Here is a 20,996-nt window from a genome sequence, read left to right as displayed (position 1 = left end):
ATTAAAAGAGAGAAAATCAAACTGAAATGGCAAAAAATGCTCTTTAAAATAGTCTGGTTTCCTCTTGGTTTTTTGGGTTTTTTTAAAATCAAGCCACTTTCATTTCACTTCTCTTTAATTTATTGGTAGAACTCTATGTTTTATTTAAATATTGAAAATATCTACTCAGATACAGACAGAAGTTGCTTCGTTCCTGTCATTTATTCAATAGTTTTTAAGTCTTCACTGGATTAAATAAAAAACTCATTTGGTTATTGCAGACCAGGTTATACCTCAAGATTTTAATGCATAAAAAACTGCAGGAAAGGGAATTACTGGCACAGGGAAGACAACAGTAAATAAATATTTGTTCTGTTCATTTTAGAAAGATTTAGCTGTAGATTCTGGATATTTTAATACACCCACTCCATGCATTGTATGGGGAAGAAACACAGAACTGAGATAGAATAAAATAATCCCTAAATTGAGCAGAATTCCTTTCTTTATCTCCTCCAAGCCTGGGAATCCTAAGGAGATGCTGTTGCTTTGAGGTTTTTAGCAATTAATTTCCTCTGCTGCACAAAACTTGATACAAAACACACAGAAATGGACCAAAATTGAACATCATTTTCCTTATTCCTATCCTAAATTTCCTTGTCACTGTAGGGTGAGGTAAAGAAAGCTGCAGAGAATGAGGAATTTATCTGGGAAGAACAGGAAGAGCTGTGGGATGATTTGCTTTTGGCACAGAAATTAATCCCAGTTGGTTGTTCCTGGCTTTAAATTTGTAAAAATCTGCAATTATAAATTGAAAAATATTCAAATTTGAAGGAAAGCAGGAGGCTGTTGCCATTGCCAAGCCAGTAGGTATAAAAATATCTCACTACTAATTCTGGATATCAGCAAAACTGCATGAAAACTCTTGGATTTCACAGAATTATTGAGGCTGGGAGAGACTTTAAAGATTATCCAGTCCCACCATCAAAATCACCCTTAAGTCATTCACATCAGAGGAGTCTCTGCTTATCAGTAAGCTGGAAAAAAGAAAAAAAAATGCTGTTTTTTTAAAAATATTGGTATTTTTTTAAAAATTCTGACAGAGGAATGAACAATGAATGAAAAAATCATAGAGAGGATTTTGAAAAAAATAAGAGTTTCCTTTCCAAGACACCAAGGGAGGTGTTTATTTTCCAAGACAACCTGTTTGGGAATGAAGAAAAGAGAAGGAAACTGAGAGAATTCTTCCATTTTCAGCATTTGGAGCAGTCCAGGTGCTCCCAAGCAATCAAATTCCCTGAATTTAGAAGGAACACAGTTCTGCTCTGCTGGAATCACAGAGGCCAGAACCAAGCACAGGCACCAAAACTGAAAAATAAAAATAAATTGAATTCTAAACAAAATTGTAGCAAAAATCCAAAATTCCTGATGTTTTTTAGGAGCTGTGCTTTGAAAAGACTGACAAAAACTGGATAAATCAATAAATCCAGCTGATAAATCAATTATGAAGTACAAATGGAAGCTCCATTGTGATGGGGCCAGATTGGTTCTGATCTTTGAAGGTTCAAAGAATTGCCCCAGAGGAAATAAAAACTAAAGAAATGAGAATGTTTCTGTTCCTGACACAGCAATTGCAACACTGGTGACAACTTCACACACAAAGGGTGGTGTCAATATTTCTGTGGCTGTCAGCAGGATGAGAGGACGTGATTTTCCTCCAAAAGTCACTTTTTAAAAGAGATTTTTCTAAACCCCAGTCCTTTACCAAACCCATTTCTGCTCTTCCTACAGTGGAGAATATTAAGTCTGGCTTTTTTTTCCCAAGCTTTGGATTTAACTGTTGTTTTAAAATATTAAAAATATTCTTCAATTTCCCAATTACCTGATGTTTTGTTAGTTCTTTTCCCACTCTGACCATGCAGCTGAGCTGTGCACAACCAGGCCACCACGAGATTTCTGTAGCCTCAGCCATGATGACAAAATAAAAGAGATGAAGAAGCCACTGGGCTAAAGGTAAAAACCTGTTTAAAACTTCATGGCATAAAAGGCATTATTTAATTTAGGTTACCTGATTCCCTTTAGTAGACAACATAAAATCCTGGATCACACTTTTGAATTCCTGCTGCTCCCCCATTTGAGCTTCAAACAGGATAAATATGAATTTATGGATTCATGGAATGCTTTGGGTTGCAATTTGCTCCATTTCAGCCTTGGGATTGGGTTTTTTTTTGTACTTTTTCACTGTGTTTTGATCCCAGATGTTTAATACCTTGCAGGAGGTGAGGATGAAGAGGCTGGTGGGCAGTGAGGACAGCAGTCATCTCATCGTGATCTGAGGGGTGGATATACTCGTAAATGCTGTTTCCAGTCAGCTCCACCTGGGGAAAAAACATGGAATAAAAGCAGCTGGATCATTTTCTGCCCTCAAACACCCTGAACTCCAGTTTTGAAACATGAGCTGGGTATAGCAAAAGCATCTCCCAAATCCACAGCCATTAATCCGAATTAATCCTTTCCTCAGCAGTGATTGATATTAGAGAGGTTTTTATGGGAATTTTGGGTGTTGCATCAGAGACAGAAGAGCTCCTGTTAGGGCTGGAAATGAAGTGATAAATTAGAGCAGCTGTAGAAATGTTAAATTGCCACAAATGGGAGGAAAACTCTGAGCTGGATGAATGCCTCTCAAGAAGACAAATATTAAAATAAAAATTATGTTCCTCCAGGTTTTCAGAAAGTCTCACCTGCTCTCACACAATTCCTTTGTGTTTTCCCACTGCCAGCAGGACAAGGGCTCTGAGAGAACCCAAAAATCAGATTTCCAAGGATTTTCACTGCTCTAAACAAGCACAAACAGTAAAGATCTGCCTTAAATATCCTGTATTCCCTCTCCTGCCCTGAGCTTTGCCTGCACTGGATGTGCTCCTGCCTTTGCCACTGTTAACAGAGGCACAAAACCCAAAAAAAGCCTCGTGCTCTGCATGTCCCCCCTGCCAGCCCTGTTTGTCACCCCCAAACCCACCAAGAAAAGCCCCCAGAAAGCTGCAGGAATGGATTTAATGGGGAAACAGAACAGAATTCCTTTCTTTATCTCCTCCAAGCCTGGGAATCCTAAGGAGATGCTGTTGCTTTGAGGTTTTTAGCAATTCGTTTCCTCTGCTGCACAAAACTTGATACAAAACACACAGAAATGGACCAAAATTGAAAATCAATTTCCTTATTCCTATCCTAAATTTCCTTGTCACTGTAGGGTGAGGCAAAGAAAGCTGCAGAGAATGAGGAATTTATCTGGAAAGAACAGGAAGAGCTGTGAGATTATTTGCTTTTGGCACAGAAATTAATCCCAGTCGGTTTCAAATTAGTAAAAAACTCCAAAAAAAGTGAATTGAGGAATATTCAAATTTGAAGGAAAGCAGGAGGCTGCTGCCATCGCGGTGTTTGAAGTGAGTGTCAGGCTGGCTGATTGTTCTGAGCTGCCTGATGTGCCTCGGGCCCCCCAGATCAGAGGCAGGAGAGGTGAAGTGATTTAAGCCATTCTTCTGAGCCAATCCTGCTCGTTTTGCTCAGATTGTGTGAGTTGTCTTTTCTTTGGAATAAATGAAGTTGTCTGCCCCCACAAAGCAATCTTTTTTTTTCTTCCTGAAAATGTTCTTCATCCTTCCATTTTCTGCATTATTCATGGAATGTCCCTTCCCAGGGCTGTGCAAACTTGGGGTTTTTTTGGTTTTTTTTCCCTCCTAACCTCTATTCCCCCACTGCTCCTTTCCAGCAGCCCCTCCCTGCAAACACAAAAAACATCAGCAGTGATCTGATATTCCAATCAGACTGAAAATCCGCTGAGTTAGGAAAAAATATTGAGGGGAAAAAAAGGGAAAATGTAAGGGAAGGGGAGATGGAGAAGAGAAAGAAAGAGATGGAGAGAGAATAAAAGAGAGAGGGGAGAGAAAGAGAGGGAGAAAGGCAGAAAGAGAGAGGAAGAGGAGAGAGAGAGAAAGAGAGAAAGAGAGAAAGAGAGAAAGAGAGAAAGAGAGAAAGAGAGAAAGAGAGAAAGAGAGAAAGAGAGAAAGAGAGAAAGAGAGAAAGAGAGAAAGAGAGAAAGAGAGAAAGAGAGAAAGAGAGAAAGAGAGAAAGAGAGAAAGAGAGAAAGAGAGAAAGAGAGAAAGAGAGAAAGAGAGAAAGAAAGAAAGAAAGAAAGAAAGAAAGAAAGAAAGAAAGAAAGAAAGAAAGAAAGAAAGAAAGAAAGAAAGAAAGAAAGAAAGAAAGAAAGAAAGAAAGAAAGAAAGAAAGAAAGAAAGAAAGAAAGAAAGAAAGAAAGAAAGAAAGAAAGAAAGAAAGAGAAAAAAAAAGAAAAAAAGAAAGAGAAAAAGAAAAAGAAAGAAAGAAAAATAAAGACAAGGAATGGGGAAGGAGATTATTTTCATTTCTTCATTTATATAATTTTCTCTAAAAGTTGCCCTTAAAAAGCTCTGGCTGCTCCTTTTCTGGCCAGAAACAGGTGGGGCCTTGCTGCAGGAACACCCCACACCCCAATTTTTTGTCAGGGAGGAAGGAAAACACAAAATCTCACTGAGTGATACCTGGAAAATGCTTCTGTTTATTTATAATTACAAGGGGAGGAACATCCTGCAAATGTCTGTAGGTATCTTCATAAATATCCTGATCACCTACATAAAAAAACAATCTAAAAATTCTTCTGGTGATGGAGATTTCATTTTCAGAACATGACAAAATTGCCATCCTGTGCTCCAAAAGGAGCATCACTTACAACCCTCTTCTCATTAATTTATCTTTGATTAAAAGTGATTTTTTTCCCCCCTGAATGTTTTACCCTCGGAATGAAAACATTTTTAGCAGAGAATTTAACTTCCAAAAAGAAAAAAAAATTTAAAATAAATTAATGGATGTGTATAAATGAGCTCTCCCTTCAATTTAGAGACTCTCTGACATAAAAATCTCCAGTCAAGCTGACCAACCTCATCAACTGTAGTTGATGTTTTCTCTTCAAAAGTCAAACTCATGGATGTCTCTTGATTTTCCACAACTCATCACCTCTTTTAAAATGATTCCTCATGGAAATGCACGTTTTCCCACAGGATTCAAAGGGTCAAAGCTCACAGTTTTATCCAACATTTCATTTCTGCCCCAGGGTTTATGTCCAAAACTCCAAGCCTAAAATTCTTTGTGAAATAATGACTGGTTTTCCTTGTTATCAACACAGAAAAGATTTTTTTTATTCTGATAGGTTTATTTGCAAGCCCAGAAAAATCAGCAGGAGGTAAAGGCACAACACTGACCCCAAAATTAACTTTAAAAATTGACTTGAAAACATAAAACCACCAGCAAAGAGATGGGGCCAAAGCCAGAGTCAAATAACCAAAATATGGATTATTTGGAATCTCCCCCCTGCTAGGCTGGGGGCTCTTTTCAAGCCTACAATGAAACCCTGAAAACTTTAAAAATATATAAATTATACAGCTCAATTCATAAAGCTTAAACCCTGTGCCTCAGGTTATTAAAGCAGTTAATAACTGCTTGATGCAAAAAAAAAAAACTTGATTAAAAACTTGATGCAGTTTTTAATAGCTGTAAATACCAAATATCAGCATTTCCTACTAACAGGAGGTTTATGAGGAACTCAGATTTATTTTTTCCAGCCAAGGAATGATTCATAATAAACACACAGGACTAAATAGGTGGATTCTAGAGTAAATAATTACATATTTTACCTCTCATAGACTCATTGGATGAAAGCAAAATAAACTCCTGGAAAAGCTCAGATATTTGTGGTTAAATATTTCAAGATTTATCAAAAGTCAGAGATTAGCCTGGCTCTCTCTTGGATCCAGAAAACTGCTGGAATAAGCTCCAGACCTTCAAATTAAATAAAAATTTGTCTTTCTCTATTGTTTCACAAGAGGATTTTCCTCTCCTTTTTGTGCCTTTGGACTCTGAGGGGGGAAAAAAAAAAATAATATTTGGGGAATTTGAAGCTGTTTGTTATCCATGGAAAAAAAGAGGCAAGAAATTGGCTGTCCCAACCAGTGGGAGTCAGTTCATCCCTGGGCTGGGGCCAGCTGGGGTGGGCTGGAGGAGAGGGTCCTACAGCAAAATTTACAATTTTTCCAGCTCCAGCTGGGAGCAAATCAAACTCCAAAGCCACAAATGAAGTGGCAGGGCCACAAATGAAGATGTAGATTTTACAGAAACTCCTTTTCTGAGGCAAAGTCGTGCTTAAAAACAATCCCTAATGCTGGTTTTAAATTTATAACCGGTTTAGCCAGCCCAGCTTTTCCTCAAGCTCTGATTTCTTCCTGCTGAGGTTCAATTCAGCAGCAACCAGAAGATAAAGGCCACTGTAGGAGGCCTCCAAAAATAGTCTGCAAAAATATTTTTAAATGGCCTTTTTATTCAGTTTAAACATATGTTTTTAAACAAATGGCACTCCAACTGGAAATTGATGTGTGGGCTAGTTAATTGTCAAATTATTGAATAAAAAGGCTTTTCTGTGCCCACTCTGAAGGGTTTTTTACAATCAGCACCACTCTGCTCTCAGCTTGTGTTGGCTGCAGCTCTCTGAGGGCATTTGTTGGAAATAGAATGTGGAATTATGGCTGGGTGAATTTACTTCTCCTGCCCAATCCCATCCTCCTCGATGTCAGTGGCAGAAATCCCAGGGATTTCCAGAGGAGTGGGAACAAGAAGTCCTTTGGAGGCCTTGGGAGCTGACAGGAATATCCCAGGGTTAATGGATTGATATCCTGAAGAGTGGGAGCAGCCCAAAATTAATGCTGGTGCTGCTAAAAGCAAAATTATCCCTTCAAAAATAGGATATTGGGGCAGAGCAAGAGCAGATTGATGATAAATCAGGATGAATTGTTAACTGGGGGTCTTATTTATAAATAAACCCCTGTGCAGGGTGAATATTTGTGTTTTGAGAGCCCCTTACATTTCAAATCCCACAGATTTCAAACTCAGTTATTTCAAATCTCTGCTGAAATGAAAGGTTTGGGATTTTGCTGAATAAGCTGCCTTCAAAAAGCAGCTTGACCAAACCTGCTGATGTTCCTCAGCACCTCTTGCACTAAGAATTTAGAGATATTTCCATGCACATGGAATTGGGTCAGTGCAGATGAGCAGGAGGGATAAATTGGATTAAAACTTGACACTGTCAGTCCCCTCCTCCTCCACGTGCCAAAGTCTGCTTGGTGTCCCACTGATCCCATAATTCTTTCATTTCTCTAAATAACTGGATAATACTGAGACCTGCAATATCTGGTGGCTTGATATTCCTCCAAAAGAGCAATTTCTGGGCAAAAAACCTGGAAAATCAGGGAGTAAACAACACAGGACAGGGAGTTTCTGCTCCAGGATGGATGGATGGGAATGCTCAGTGCTTTGGGATAATGGCACTGATTAAATGTTTGGATTTGAGCAGGAAACATCCTGAATCCTTGCAAAAATTCAGGGTGAGAGAAACTCAGGTTGAAACAGGAGTAGAAAATAGAGCCCTTCTGTAGGGAAGCTTATTTTCAAGGAAAGTCATATTTAAAGGACTTTGAACTTGAATTAAATGGTATGAAACAACTAAAACAAACCTTAACAGAGTGAACTGAACAAACTGAACTACGAATGTTTCCTGCTCACGTTTTTAAAATTAGCAGGTAAAAAGAATTAAAGATAAATGGCCATTTATGGTGGCTATTTATTCCCAAAATGACTTTTTCTAAAGATATTAGAGAAACAGGGGTTTAGAAATGGTTTTTATGGGTTTATATCCTTGTTTTCTCTACCTCTTGAGTTCTATTTTCTCTCACTAATTCTAATATCACAGTTATAAACACACATCCAAAGAACTCCACGTATTTTTCAATTTAAAATACTGATTACTACAATAATTAAGGTACACAAATAATCCCCACTATTAAAGCTCCCCTCTCTGTCCATTGAAACAGCCACAGGATAAATTAGCCAGATACTTTCAGAATATTCTCCTGTCTCTCACTTTCATCTCCTCATTCTCCTCCACTCTGCTGTTTATTTATTAAAATATAAATCAAATTTATTTATTTATAAATGTTTGACACACAACTGAACACTTCAGTTTCTTGCAGGTCTCATCCAGGGCCTGCTGAAATTAATGAGGAATTTTTTTTTATGCAACTTTGGCTAACTTTAGGTCAGGTGAATTTCAGCTACAGACAAAGGTAGGGAAAGTCACCTTCTACAATAAATTCAGGCTCTTTGCCTGTGCCTATCCCAAGAAGGAAAAAAAAAGAAAAAAAATTAGAAATGTCCATCTAAGAGGAAAAAAAAAAACCATAAAACCCTCTCATACTTCTGGTGCAGAACAGTAGTAAACTGAGTTTTATGAGTTCTATCACAAGCATATAAAACGCTTTACTGAAAAGACCACTGAGCTGGAAAAACTCAGGAAAAACTACCCTGAATTCCATGTGAACACTCATAAATCTGCCCCCCCATTTCCTTTTATTTTTATTTATTTATTTATTTTTATTTTATTTTTTTCCCTCCTCCTCCTCCAGCACATTTGCCACAAAACTCCTGTTCCACATCAGATTTCCTCTCCCTTTCATAGGCAGCCTCAATATCTGACACAATCTAAGGCTCCCAGGCTCCAATTCTGAGCTTTATTTCAGCCCTATTGCGTTACCACGCTTGGCTTTCAAGGCCCTGCCTCCATCTGCAATTTGCAATATCATCTAATTTATGGCCCTTCTGAAAGGTAATGAGGAGTAAAATACAATGAACAAGAACAGATATAAAGACAGGGCGGTGTGGTGGCAAGGAAAGGAAATTTGAGTATTTTACCAAAGCTGTTTTCAGGGAGAAGAAAGCTTCAAACAGCCCTGACAAAAAAATGACTTTGTATAAAGGCAAGGCAGCAGTGTGAGGGTCCAAATTTGTATTTAGGAGTTTTATTTTATTCAGGCTTTAGCTGTCAGAGCACTCCCCCCATACCTGGGACAGGCCAAGGTGCACAGATGCTGTTTCAGAAATGTACATTATTTTGCCGTCGGACGCCACCACGAAAACAAAGCCATCCAAAGTCTGAAACAGAGAGAAATTCACAGGGTGAGAGGCAAGAAATCTGTTCAAAGCATTTACAGTGGGGAAAAAAAAAATATTTTGGAGGATGATTTCTGACTTCAACAGCAGCAAACAGCAAAATTTAAGGAATAGTAAAATTTTATCTGATTTTGTTCCTTTAAACACAGGGATGTTGTGAAATCCACCTCATTCCCCTGCAGATGCAGCTCTGCTGCTGCACTTTCAGGGAATATTTTGCTGTTGATTCAGGGGTTTTTTTCAGTGCTTAGCCCAAATCCTGAGCTCTGTGGTGCTCAGAGGAAGTCAGGCCCTACGTGAGCCTTTTTTTGTGCCATAATTGGCAGATCCAGCTCGCTGCTATTTGCAATTTCTTTAATGGCACCACAAGCAATGTTTAAATTTAGCTGCATTTTCAATAATGTATTTCTGAACAGAGAGCTCTCTGCTGTGGAACAATGTGAACTTCCAAAAAAGAAAGCAGAAAAAGTCAACATCCAAAACTTAATAAGCACAAATATCTCTCTTTGAGTGCGATAAAGTTTTATCCCTGCAGCCTGTAAACCTCAACCAATGCAAATTTGAGATCCAATCCTACAAATTCTCCTTGACAGGAAATTGGCTGGGAGGCAAATGTTGCTTTTGTGAGTAAAAACTGAAGTTTGATTCAGTCAGATATTATTTATATGAGAAAAAATAAATAATGTGGTAATGCTCAGCCAAAACTGGCCATGATTTGGAAACAAAACCCTCTCAGTTTGGGGAGACCTTGATTTTTCAGTGCCAAATTTCAGGTATTTTTTCAAAAGCAGCTGATAGCAAAAAGTCTGCGTTATCTGTACCCAGCATAGAAAGCTTTGATCAACACCTGCCATGTGAATATCAGTGAATATCCACACATGCAAATATCACTGGAAAATATATTTGGAAGGGAAAAATAATTTTTACAGTACATAGGTAAAACAACCACCTGTTTTAATCCATTTAAAGTCACTGAACTGGAAGAGAAGCAATAAAATCCTGTCTACTTCATGCACCTCTAGTGCCACCCCAATAAGAAAATATTCCAAATTATTCTCTGGCCTACTAATGACTCTACAGCATATAATTGAAACCAGATTACTCTTTGCCTTTTTTTTTTTTTTTAAGCATAAATTAAATTTTGTAGAAATATTGTAAAGGGAAATAAATTATTGCAGTTTTAGCCACAATTTTGCTTTAAGCACTGTTGTCTTACAATTGCTTTACCCAGTGTCATTGATAAACTTGGGTCAATGCTGCTGGTACTGCAGCACACCCCAAAATTTCATGGATAGGAAAGCACATTGAAGCTGAAAATTCACATGGAAAACTTCAGTCTAAGAACCCTTAAAAAAACAAAAAAAACCCCGGTTTGCAGTAAATGTGGGTTCATTAAAACCTTCAGCATTCGTCATTCAGAAATAACTGAGCTGTAAAATGAGAGTTACAGGTGGTCGGCATTTAATTTGGTGCAAATTCAATTAATGCCAGACAAAACGGGGAACAGCCAGGAGGAGGAGTAACAACAACGTTTTATACAATTGGGTCTGTATTTTAATATATACACTAAATTAGCATGCAGATTATTATACAGAACTGCGTCAGCATTTCCAGGTGGACTCGTGACTCTGAGAGGACAGCAGCTATTTGAAATAAAATTTCCATTTTAAAAACGCCTCCCCAGGAGATAATTTTGAGCTCTGTCATTGCCTGGATGTCATCAGTGCCTCCCAAAAATCTCATTTTTTCCCTGCAGGAGAGGGGCTGATGCTCTGTGGTAGCAAATAAATAACTGTGTTTGTCATTCCAAAGCTGGGAGCCGGCGGCAGCGCGGCCGCGGAGCCCGGGAAGAGATTTTCTGTCGAGGTTGTGAAAACAGCAGCAGCTCTGTGGCCAGGAATTCACCTCCCACCATAAACCCGCCCGGTAAATGAATTTTAAAAAAATTTGAAAAATTAAAATTTAGTTGGTTTGGTTTTTTTTTTCCCCTCTCCTGCTGGCACGCTCGCCCCGGTTCCGACTTCTAAACTCAGAATTCAGAGGAATTTCAGAGCAGATCACCGGGATGGTGAACAGCGGAATTTTCAGGTGCTAAAGTCCCCGGGAGATCCAGTGCAGGTGCTCTCCCTGCTCCATCCCGGGTGTCCCCTCCCTCGGGGGCTTCCTGGGGACACCCCCGGCGCTTCTGATTAAAGCTTTGAGGGCATCAAAGGCGAAAAAAATAAAATAATTGGAATACAAGTGGTCGGTGTCGCTGGGTTTCTGCTCACCCAGCCCGGCGAGGCTCGGGAATGAGATGAGGAGGAGGAGGAGCAGGAGGAGGAGGAGCCCGGGTGGAGGAAGGCGTGCACTACCTGAAGCAAGTGGGATCCGAGCTCCATGGCCACGTTATCCAAGGGGCCGATCCTGCTCGGCTGTCCCCAGGCGTCGCCCAGACCTGCAAAAGAAACAAGGATTTGTTGAGGGCAGGAATCGGAGCCCGTGCTCCCCCTCCTCCCGCGGGGTGCGGGCCTGCATGGAGCTGGGGAGGGCTGAGTCCCTTCTCCGCACAGCACAGGGCAGGAGGGAATTGTTCTTTTTCTGGCCCAGAGCATCCCTGTGGATGCGCTTTTCCCGGAGAGCCCCAGGGACGCCAGGTCTTTGCACAGTCCCCCTGTCCCTGTCCCTACCCCTGTCCCTGTCCCAATCCCTGTCCCTGTCCCTGTCGCTGTGAGCAGCCATCCCCGAGGTGGCCAAGGAGGAGGATGAGGAGGTTAAAGAGGGCTGGATCTCGATTGGAGCTCAACTGTCCCGATTTCACCTGCGCACGGACGGCACCGACACAGCTTCGCAACCCCGGCCCCAGCGAGCCCTGACCTTGCTGACGCCACAGCCGAGTCCACAGCCCGACCCCACAGCCCGACCCCACAGCCGAGCTCACACCCGACCCCACAGCCGAGCCCACAACCGACCCCACAACCGACCCCACAGCCGAGCCCACAGCCCGACCCAGCAGCTGACCCCACAGCCGAGCCCACAGCCCGACCCCACAGCCGAGCCCACAGCCCGACCCCATAGCCCGACCCCACAGCCCGACCCTACAGCTGAGCTCACAGCCCGACCCCACAGCCGACCCCAGAACCGAGCCCACAGCCGAGCCCACAACCGACCCCACAGCCGACCCCAGAACCGAGCCCACAGCCGAGCCCACAACCGACCCCACAGCCGACCCCAGAACCGAGCCCACAGCCGACCCCCACAGCCGAGCCCACAGCCCGACCCCATAGCCCGACCCCACAGCCCGACCCCACAGCCGAGCTCACAACCGACCCCACACCCGACCCCACAGCCCGACCCCACAGCCGAGCCCACAGCTCGACCCCACAGCCGAGCCCACAGCCCGACCCCACAGCCCGACCCCACAGCCCGACCCCACAGCCCGACCCCACAGCCGAGCCCACAGCTCGACCCCACAGCCGAGCTCACAACCGACCCCACACCCGACCCCACACCCCGCCGCGGTGAGAGCGGAAGGTTTCTGCTGGAGCCTGGGGCGCGGAGTGGCGGCCGCCCTGTGCTTGTGCTGATTGGGATTTGTTTGTTTGTTTGTTTGTTTGTTTGTTTTTCTCTTCCTCGCTGAGGAAGGCGCCTCAGCAGCTCCCGGCTGGAGCCGAGGCCGCCGCGGGGCCGGGCCGGGAGCCGAACCCTCCTGAGGGCTCCTGGGGCTGTCCCCGGCCCCGGGGAGGCCTCAGAGGCGGCCCTGGGCCGGCGGCCCGCGGTGAAAGGCGGGGTTTGGGCGCTGCCAGCCTGGAATTCCACAATCGGCCCGGCTGTGCCCCGCTATGAAACCCAGCCCCGCGTTCGCCCCCCGTGCCCTCTCCCCGCCCAGGTGCTTCCAAAGAAATCTCCTTTCTCTCGGCTCCTGAACGGGAGGGAAAACTGGCAGGAATTCCTGCCCCGAGCTCCAGCTCCGTGATTCCCTCCTGACGCCCTCACGGATCCGTTTGTGCTTTGGCCGCTTCAGCCTGGTTTGGGAATTACAGGGATTTCTCTCCGCTCTTGGGGCATCCCTTGGGATGAGCAGGATCTCCCACTCGAGAGACCGGAGGCGGAGGGGAGGACGCGGCGCTTCCCCCCGAGTTTTGATTCCCTTCCCGGTGCTTGGCTCCATGTCCTGCTCCCTCCGGGAAAGCGCTGAGGAGCTTCCCATGCCAGGCAGGGGACATCGGGGAGCTCGGCCGGCCCTGACCCCTCCTTTTCGCCGTCCCAAGGCAGTAGCAGCACCCAAAAAAGAGGGATCTGCATCCCCACCCCGTGTCGGTCTCTCCGGGTTTCTCCAAATTCCGGGAGTTCACAGCTCTTTCCCCGTGGGAAAGGGAAGGACGCCTTCCCTGCTCTGAAAAAAAGCACCGGGAATTTGCTCGGAAGAGCCAAACGAAAATTCGCGTTTTTCTCGGCCGTTTCCCAATTCTCCGTTTGGAAAAGGCTCCTAAACTTCCAGAGACACGGCAAAAAATGTCCTTTCTGCTGAAATGCTTTTTGGTTTCTGGGGAGAAAAAGTCTGGGAATCGCGGAGTCATCCTGCAGTTTCTTCCCCTAGACGGCAACAACAGCAAACTCCAGAGTCTGTCCCTGTGCCGAGGGGTTTGCCCTTATTTCCATTTACTAGTTACAAATTTCTAAATATGACACTGCAAACCTACAAAAAGAATCACGCACAGCGGTGTTAAAACTGCCCTGAGCTCTTCCATTCCGAAAGACGAGGCAGATTTTTTCCCTTGAGCTCTCACGAAACTCCTCAACAACGAGCCCCTTCTCTGCCCCACCCATGCGAGACAATTCTCTCTGTGCTGTCCTTTCATAGCATCCCAAAATCTGTACGAGTTTTGGGGTTCTTTCCTAGCCCGGAATAAATATTTGCTCAGATTTGCTCCCTTTGGCATTTTAAATCGGAGTCGCAATCGCGAACGCGCATCAAACATAAACACGTTCGGTGGATCAGGCTGGCATTCGTCTGAGCTTATTTTAAAGCCGGTGATTTTATCATTTAATCCGCCAGCAGATCGCTTTAAAGGTGAAAACGAAACGAATAAAACCTTACATTCGAATAAAGGACTAACGCCCATTAACTTCTCCTCCGAGAGATTTGCAAACGCGCATTCCTGTGAACCTATGGATGCCATAGGCTCGGCCGGGCTGCTCCTGCCCGGCCAGTAAAGAACGCACAAATTCCCTCACTGGCCTGGAGCGAGGCCAAAATCGCTGCCGAAACCTGCACCGCTCCTTCGGGATGGGATTTTGCTGGGATGAGAAGCGCTCCCTGTCTGGGGATGCTGCCGGGAAGGAAATATTTCCATATGTCCCCTGGCAGCAGGAATTACCTGGCCCCGAGAGAGAATTCCCTGCTAGGGGCCGCTGGAGCATCCTCCCCGCTAATCTCCACCGTGGGGGTGGCCTGGCCCCGAGCGCGGCTCCTTTGCCGGGTTACAGGGTCAGGGATCCCCCAGATCCAGCGATCCCGGGGGGATTCCGGCAGCGGAGAGCCCGGAGAGCCGGGGCTGGGCTCAGCGGCAGAACCCGCACGGCCCAGGGCCGCCCGCTGGACGGTCACTCGCCAGCCCCAGGCTCAAACTTGGCTTTTCTGGCACCCCGCCGCCTCAAACACGGGCGAGAAGAGCCTCTTTGATGTGTGTCTGTCCTCCCCGCTGTCTGTCCCCGCCGGGCAGGGCAGGACCGGGATGTCCGGCAGAACAAACCACCGGCCCCAAGCGCGGCTGTGCCCGCCGGACCCCTCCGGGCACCGGGAGGCAGCTCCGGCTCCGACAGCTCCGGCCCGGAGTCAGAGGGGGTTTTATACAAACACCCCCAAATTGGTGCTGCTTTTGAGGTTGAAAACCCGGGGGGTTTTCGTACAAACGCGTCCCACTCCCTGCGGGAAACACGGACAAAATTCTCGTCCGCCCCCTCCGTCTTTTGCCATCTCTGGCTGTTTTTCAGAGTAACCTCAGCACTCAATTTGTACCATTTGTACATTACTCAGTTTCCAGGGAGGCAGCGGGGTGAGTGAAACTGTAATGAGATCTAGAAATATTTGGGAACGACTCCCACCTTTGCTCTCGGCATACAGAAATTCGTCCACACACACATTTGAAAGCCCGGGAGCTTTCCAGCTTGGGATTCTGCTATAAAGAATTACTTAGCAGTGTATTACGTTCAGTATCGGGTTGCCCTGTAACTTGGAGTATTTCCTTTGTGTCTGCTGGGCTGTTCCCGGGAGCGCAAGGAACATGGGGACAACGACAAACCCTGTGGGCTCGCCGGCAGTTCTGGTTTTTGGGTTTTCCCCAGCGCGGTTGTGCCTCCCTCGGCCGGGAGAGCCCCGGGGAAACTCCCGGGGGGCGGTCCCGGAGCTCCATCGAGCTTTGTGCCCCTCGTTGAGGCGAGGTCCGAGGCTCTGCTGTCACCCCGTGAGGAGGGGGAGGCAGCGGGGCGAGGGCAGCGCTGACACCGAGCCCCGAGCCCCGTCTGCAGCGGGGGGCGAGGGATCTCAGCCCCGACGGCACCGCTGGAGCCCGGGGACCGCGATGGGTCCGGAGCCAGAGGAAAACAGCCGGGCCCGGCCAGGGGAACCTCTGAGAGGGGGGAAACCCCCAGGTCAGGGGCGCTTTGGGAAGAAGCAGAGCTGGACAGGGATGTGCGAGCTCCTCTCTGAGGGCTCAGCGTCGGGAAGGCGGCCGAGGGCTGGGCGGTGGGAAGGACGGGAGTAAAGATCAAGACTCTTATTTTATAAAAATAAAATACAATTTTTTTTAAAAAAAGGGCGAACTCTCAGGAAAAAAAATTAAAAAATTTAAAAAAAAGAAAAAGAAGTGGAGAAAAAATTACTCTAACAAATGTGCCCCCCAGGACACCCGCACAAACTCAACTCTCCCCGCCGAGCCCAACCCACCAGATCGTGTTAAGAGGCCCCAAAGCGGGCGTCCTACAGACAGGGAGGTCACGGGCAGACCCACGGCAGTGACCCCCGCCCTTCCTTTCTCCCTCCCTCCCTCTCTCCCTCCCTCTCTCCCTCCCTCCCTCCCCTCCGGCCGGGAGACACCGGAGCGACGCCGCCGCTCGTCCCCGCCCCGACCCCGCAGCGCGGGGCCAGCGGCTCCCGCCGCCTGGGAGCGCCTCAGGAAAACCCTAAAAAAAGCTTTTTTGTTTTAGTAAGACCTTTAATGTCACTATTAGTGGTTACTACAATAGGGGCTGGCTTTCCAAAAGGGATTACTCACGCCTCGCGATTTATTTATTTGTTTAATTCATTAACGAACCTTTTCCCAGCGCGTGTGACAATCAGATGAAATGGCTGCGATTCGCCTTGATTTTCTTAAAATATACATTCGTGGCCAGGTTTAAATGGGGACCGAAGACCGTGAATATTCCCAGTAATTTCTACTGTCTGCCCCTCGGAATAAGGAAGGTCTGAGTTCTACCGCTCCGTCACTTTATTCGGATTGTTTTGTGTTGCGCACATTATATTTTGGGTCGCATATTAATTAGCTCGCTCTCATTCGGTTTAAACAACCAAAAATGTCCAATTTTATAATCGGTTTTGGACACTGCGTCGGGGATGGGGGAGGGAGAGGGTGACGATCTCACCAGTCTGCCATAACCGGGGGACAGAGAATCGCGGTTTTTAAACGCGATCCATTCTCGCCTCTCCTTCTTTCATTAGCTCCTTTTCAAAATAAAAATCAAAAATAAAGAACACTGACAGCACAGACAGAAGACGACTCGTTGTGTATTTCTGTTCTACAGTAACAAAGCCCTGACAACAACAACAACAACAAAACCCCAAAAACACGAGAGAAGAGGGTGTTAGAGAGCGACAGCTCGGGGCAGGCTGCTGTGTCCTGACTTTAACTCCTGAACCTCAAGGTCGCAGCGATCCCGCAGGGCACGGCTGGGATATCGGAGCACGACCTTGTCCCTTGCAGGGTTTGCACTGCGAGGGCGAAAGGAGCTGGGGCCGAAATCCAATTTCACTCCCGCTTCTTGCAGTGTGAGCGGGCGCCTCTGAGAGTTCGGTCCCTCTTCGGGAAAAGCCTGGCCGGGCTGAGCAGGAGAAGTGTCCCAAACCCTGACAAGCCCTGCCGGGATCAGTCACCTCGCTGAGGGTCTCAAACTTTTCCTAAACTATGTTTAGGAAATGGGGGGGTCAGCCATCCGCCGAGGGTTTTAAAAACACAGCTCTCTTTCTGTCTGTCTCTCTCTCTCTCTTTCTCTCTCGGTCTCTTTCCCTCCAGTCTAGACAGAGCTGGGAGCCAGGTCTGCAGCTCAACACCGCTTCTGGTCGTGCTGGCCGCAGCTAGTCCGGGCCTATCACGGGTCTGGTGGCATCTCAGACCTGTCCCCCCCACCCTGTCACCCTTTAAGCCTCGCAGGGTGACAGCTGGGGCAGCCCGGGGTGCTGGACCCTCTGTCCGGGGACAATTCCCGTGGGAGCGCAGCGGAGGCCGGGGCTGGAGAGGGGGCCTGGTTCGTGCCCACCTTTATTTCATGGCCCAGGATCTCGGACGGGGGTGCCCCGCACCCATCGGATCCAACCCTCTCCATGGGGTTCTTTCCCCCAGGCCAGTCCAGGATTTAAGCTGGGAATCCTTTCTGAGCTGCTTCTCCTCCCAGTAAAGCCAACTGGGAACCGGTAGCCGAGTATGAGGAGGGGGAAGAAGGACGGATGGATGGGGGACCCCCTCCTCTCTTCCACGAGCAAATCTCGAGGGAGAGGGAAGTTTGGGTGCTGCGGGACTGTGTGGAACAAACACCCCCCTCTAAAAAAAATCCTTCTGCAGCCGCCTCTGTCCGGCTCCCCCCTTTCCCCTCCACCCTCCTAGGCACTAAACGCAGGGCTCGGGGATCGGAGGAGGTAATTCCCCCGGCCTGTCATCCCTGGATGCAAAGCTTTGGTTTTAAATGTATTTCCAGCCGTACTTAAGACGATGAAAGATCAGGAATTCGCTGTATGCATTTAAACGTTGCCCTTAATAAGCAGAGTGTGCGGAAGCGCACGCCCGGCCTGTTTAGGGAAGACAGACACATAAAACACACCCGAGCTCTGGGTATAAACCTGCTCTCGGGGTCGCCTCGTTGCTCTTGAGGATCAGCAGGGCTGGAAAAGCCGGGACGCATCCAGCAGCATCTCGAAACGTGCCGCTTTTCCTCCCTCCCAAATCAAAGGCGTTCGGGGGGCACGTTCGCCAGGCATGGCCGGCCAGTGACCCCCACCTCGAAATTACGACGCTCTGTTTCTCATCGGGAAATTTCCCGGTGGGGAATAATGGCTGGAAAATGCGGCGGAGCAGCGCCGAGCTCCCCTTGCTCCGCACGCTAAAGGAGCCCCGGCTTCCCATAGCACGGCTGCTCTGTGCTCCCGAAATTTCTGAATTAAATGGCCACGACGGTAAGCTTTGCTCGGGTTGGGAGGGGGATTTTTCCGCCCTCCCTCTATTTTATTTTTAGGTTTTTTTGGTTTTATTTTTTCCTTTTTAGCCTTTTAATAAAGCTCCTTAGAAACCGCGCCGGAGAGCAGACCTTCCCCCTGCGGAATTTGCTAATTCCTTCACCCTGCTCCTGGGCCGGAGCGGCACAAACAAATGACAAAGCGGGGCAGCTGGGCTTTATTTAGGCACCCGCAGGCACTGACCAGCGGCTCGTTCCGCATCAGCTCGGCGGCAGCACGGACAGCACGGGCACAGCCTCCCCTCGCCCCTTCTCCCGGGGGCTGATTTCCCCCAAACCCTCCGGGAAGGAGAGCCTGGAGCCCGGTCTCGCTGCTCGGTGTCCCCGAGAAGAACCAGGGGAGCAGCGGGGTCCCGGCCGGGCTGGGCTCGGAGCCTCCTTCCCCTCTCTCCCCGGCCCCAGGAGAAGCCGCAGGGCCTCGCTGCGGAGCAGCCGCGCCTTCATTCCCAGCCTGCTTCCCTAGCTCCAGAAAACTCCAACCATAACAAAATAATAATAACAACCACACAGTTTTGGGGCTTTTTTTCTCTCCCCGAGGCCGTGCCCGGACGGGAAGCGCCGTGCCGAGGGGCCATCCCCGGGAGCCGGGCGGGTTCCTCCGGGGCCGCGGACACGACCCGAGCCCGCTCCCATCGGGACGGTCCCCAGGAGCCAACGCAGCCGAGGAGGAGGGGGAGGAAGGAGGGATGAACCGGCCGGCTCTGCCTCCCACCTCCGCCGGGCTTGGGGCAGCGCAGCGCTGCCTCCTCTTCCAGGGCAGTGGGGCTCATTTCCAGCCCGCTTTGCCCTCAATCCCCCTCGCTCTGAGCCGGCTGCAGGAACCCCCTCCCTCCCTCCCGGCCGTGCCCAGCCCAGCGCCCCCTCCCCGCTCTCCCCCGGAGCCCCGGGGCTGCTTTTACCTTCGGGGAAGACCGCTCGCATTTTCAGGTAGCTGGTGGTGAGGCGGATGATGGAAGCCTTGTCCAGCTGCGAGGTGATGGCCGAGGGCAAGGGCAGGAGTTTGGCCAGTTCGTAGAATTCTCCATTTTCTTTTTCCCGTCTAGTCTTTGCCGCGTTCTTGGATTTTTCCTTCATCGCGACTGCTGCAAGGCGGGGATGTCACTGGCATATTAGACCCGATTCTTCCGAATGGCAGGGGGCATGGATTTCCACTGCAGAGTTAGTATTTTCGTTGAAGGAAGGGAATTTACCCAAACCAATAATTATTAATAATAATAATAATAATAAACGAACGGGGAAAAAAAAAAAAAAGACAAAAATGGGAGGAAAAAATAAAGCTAAACCAACCAAACAAAAACACCACCAACAGAAATGGTGCGAGGAGGGGGGAGGCGATTTCTGAGCTACAACCAGGACGGGAAAGCCGCTCGGAGAAGGCAGTTCTGCTCTGACCCTGCAGTAACGAGGGCTCCCAAACCCAGACTGAAAGACCCACGGCAGCTTTCGTCCTCTGCGTGCAGCTGGGAATAGGATCTTGATCTTCTCCTTAACGGGGAGCAAACCGCTGAACGATTTCTTTTACTCTATCCTTCCCCGTCCAAAAATAATAATTAAAAAAAAAAAAAAAAAAGAAAAAAGAAAAAAAAAAAAAGAAAATAGAGCGTCCATGCAAGAAATCATTGGGCTAAGCAGGCTGAACCATTTTTGGACATTTTGTCTCTGAAGAAAAAAAAAAAAAAAAAAAAATAGAAACCGAACGACGGCGCTGCTCGTTGAACGAAGTGCAAAGTGAGCTGGTCCCGGAGCCCGAGATGCCGAGGACACGACGCGAAGCAAAGTCAAAGCCGGTGACTGCGGCTGATGGCTGGAGCGCTCCGGGATCAGCAGCTCTCGTTCTTCTCCTCCTCCTCTCCCCTCCGGGCGGGTTCCTGCGGCCGAAGGGCGCTGCTGCTCCGCCCGTGCCCGAGCGGCTCCGGCAGCTCCGGGCCGCGGGGGCCGCCGAGCCCCGCGGGGGCTGCGGGGGCTGCGGGGCTGCTGCTGCCGCTGCTGCCGCTGCGCCCGGCTCCAAATGCGCTTCTCATGCGGAGTCAAATTAAAGGATCCGTTTTCCTCGGGACCTGTGCCACTTCAGCGTTGTCTCTTTCCAAACAAGTCCGGGCGCTGGCAAAGGCGCGGCATTGATTTTGTTGCTTTTATTTATTGGTTTGCTTTTTTTTTTTTTTTTTTTTTTTTTGTTGTTGCTGTTTTTTCCCCTTCTTTTAAAGAAAAAGAATTTGAAAGCTAGGAATCGTTTCTCTGCCTCTCTTTTTTTAATTTTTTTTTCTTTCTTTTTTTTTTTTTTTTTTTTTTTTTTTGGTTTCTCTTTTATTTGTCACATATTTCGAGAGCGAAGCGGTGGCTCTTTGGCAGAGACATGCCTTTCAAAGGCAAGGGGAGGGTTTGCTACATTCACCTCCCGCAATTCGGCGAAGATCGAAGGTAAAATTCCCCTCCTCTCGGAAATCACAGCTCCT

At 47.4% G+C, this 20,996-nt stretch overlaps 1 protein-coding gene across 2 annotated transcripts in view; it reads right to left on the bottom strand.

Moving 5' to 3' along the window:
- SIM2 (SIM bHLH transcription factor 2) overlaps window positions 1-20,700 on the bottom strand; it is a 53,985-nt gene extending 33,285 nt beyond the window's left edge. The window contains exons 1-4 of one of the 2 annotated variants that reach the window (XM_058859823.1): window positions 19,443-20,700; window positions 11,415-11,497; window positions 8,953-9,042; window positions 2,246-2,354 (exon numbers count right to left, since the gene is read on the bottom strand). In XM_058859823.1, coding sequence (XP_058715806.1) covers window positions 2,246-2,354; window positions 8,953-9,042; window positions 11,415-11,497; window positions 19,443-19,617 — 457 coding nt within the window. In that variant the 5' untranslated portion in view covers window positions 19,618-20,700. The remainder of the gene's footprint in view (window positions 1-2,245; window positions 2,355-8,952; window positions 9,043-11,414; window positions 11,498-19,442) is intronic. The other variant, XM_058859816.1, reaches the window with a different exon arrangement.
- Window positions 20,701-20,996: the final 296 nt, after the last annotated feature.

Source organism: Poecile atricapillus, chromosome 1, assembly GCF_030490865.1.
Source record: "Poecile atricapillus isolate bPoeAtr1 chromosome 1, bPoeAtr1.hap1, whole genome shotgun sequence".
Classification (NCBI taxonomy): Eukaryota; Metazoa; Chordata; class Aves; order Passeriformes; family Paridae; genus Poecile; species Poecile atricapillus.
This window is presented reverse-complemented; position numbering and strand designations above follow the sequence as displayed.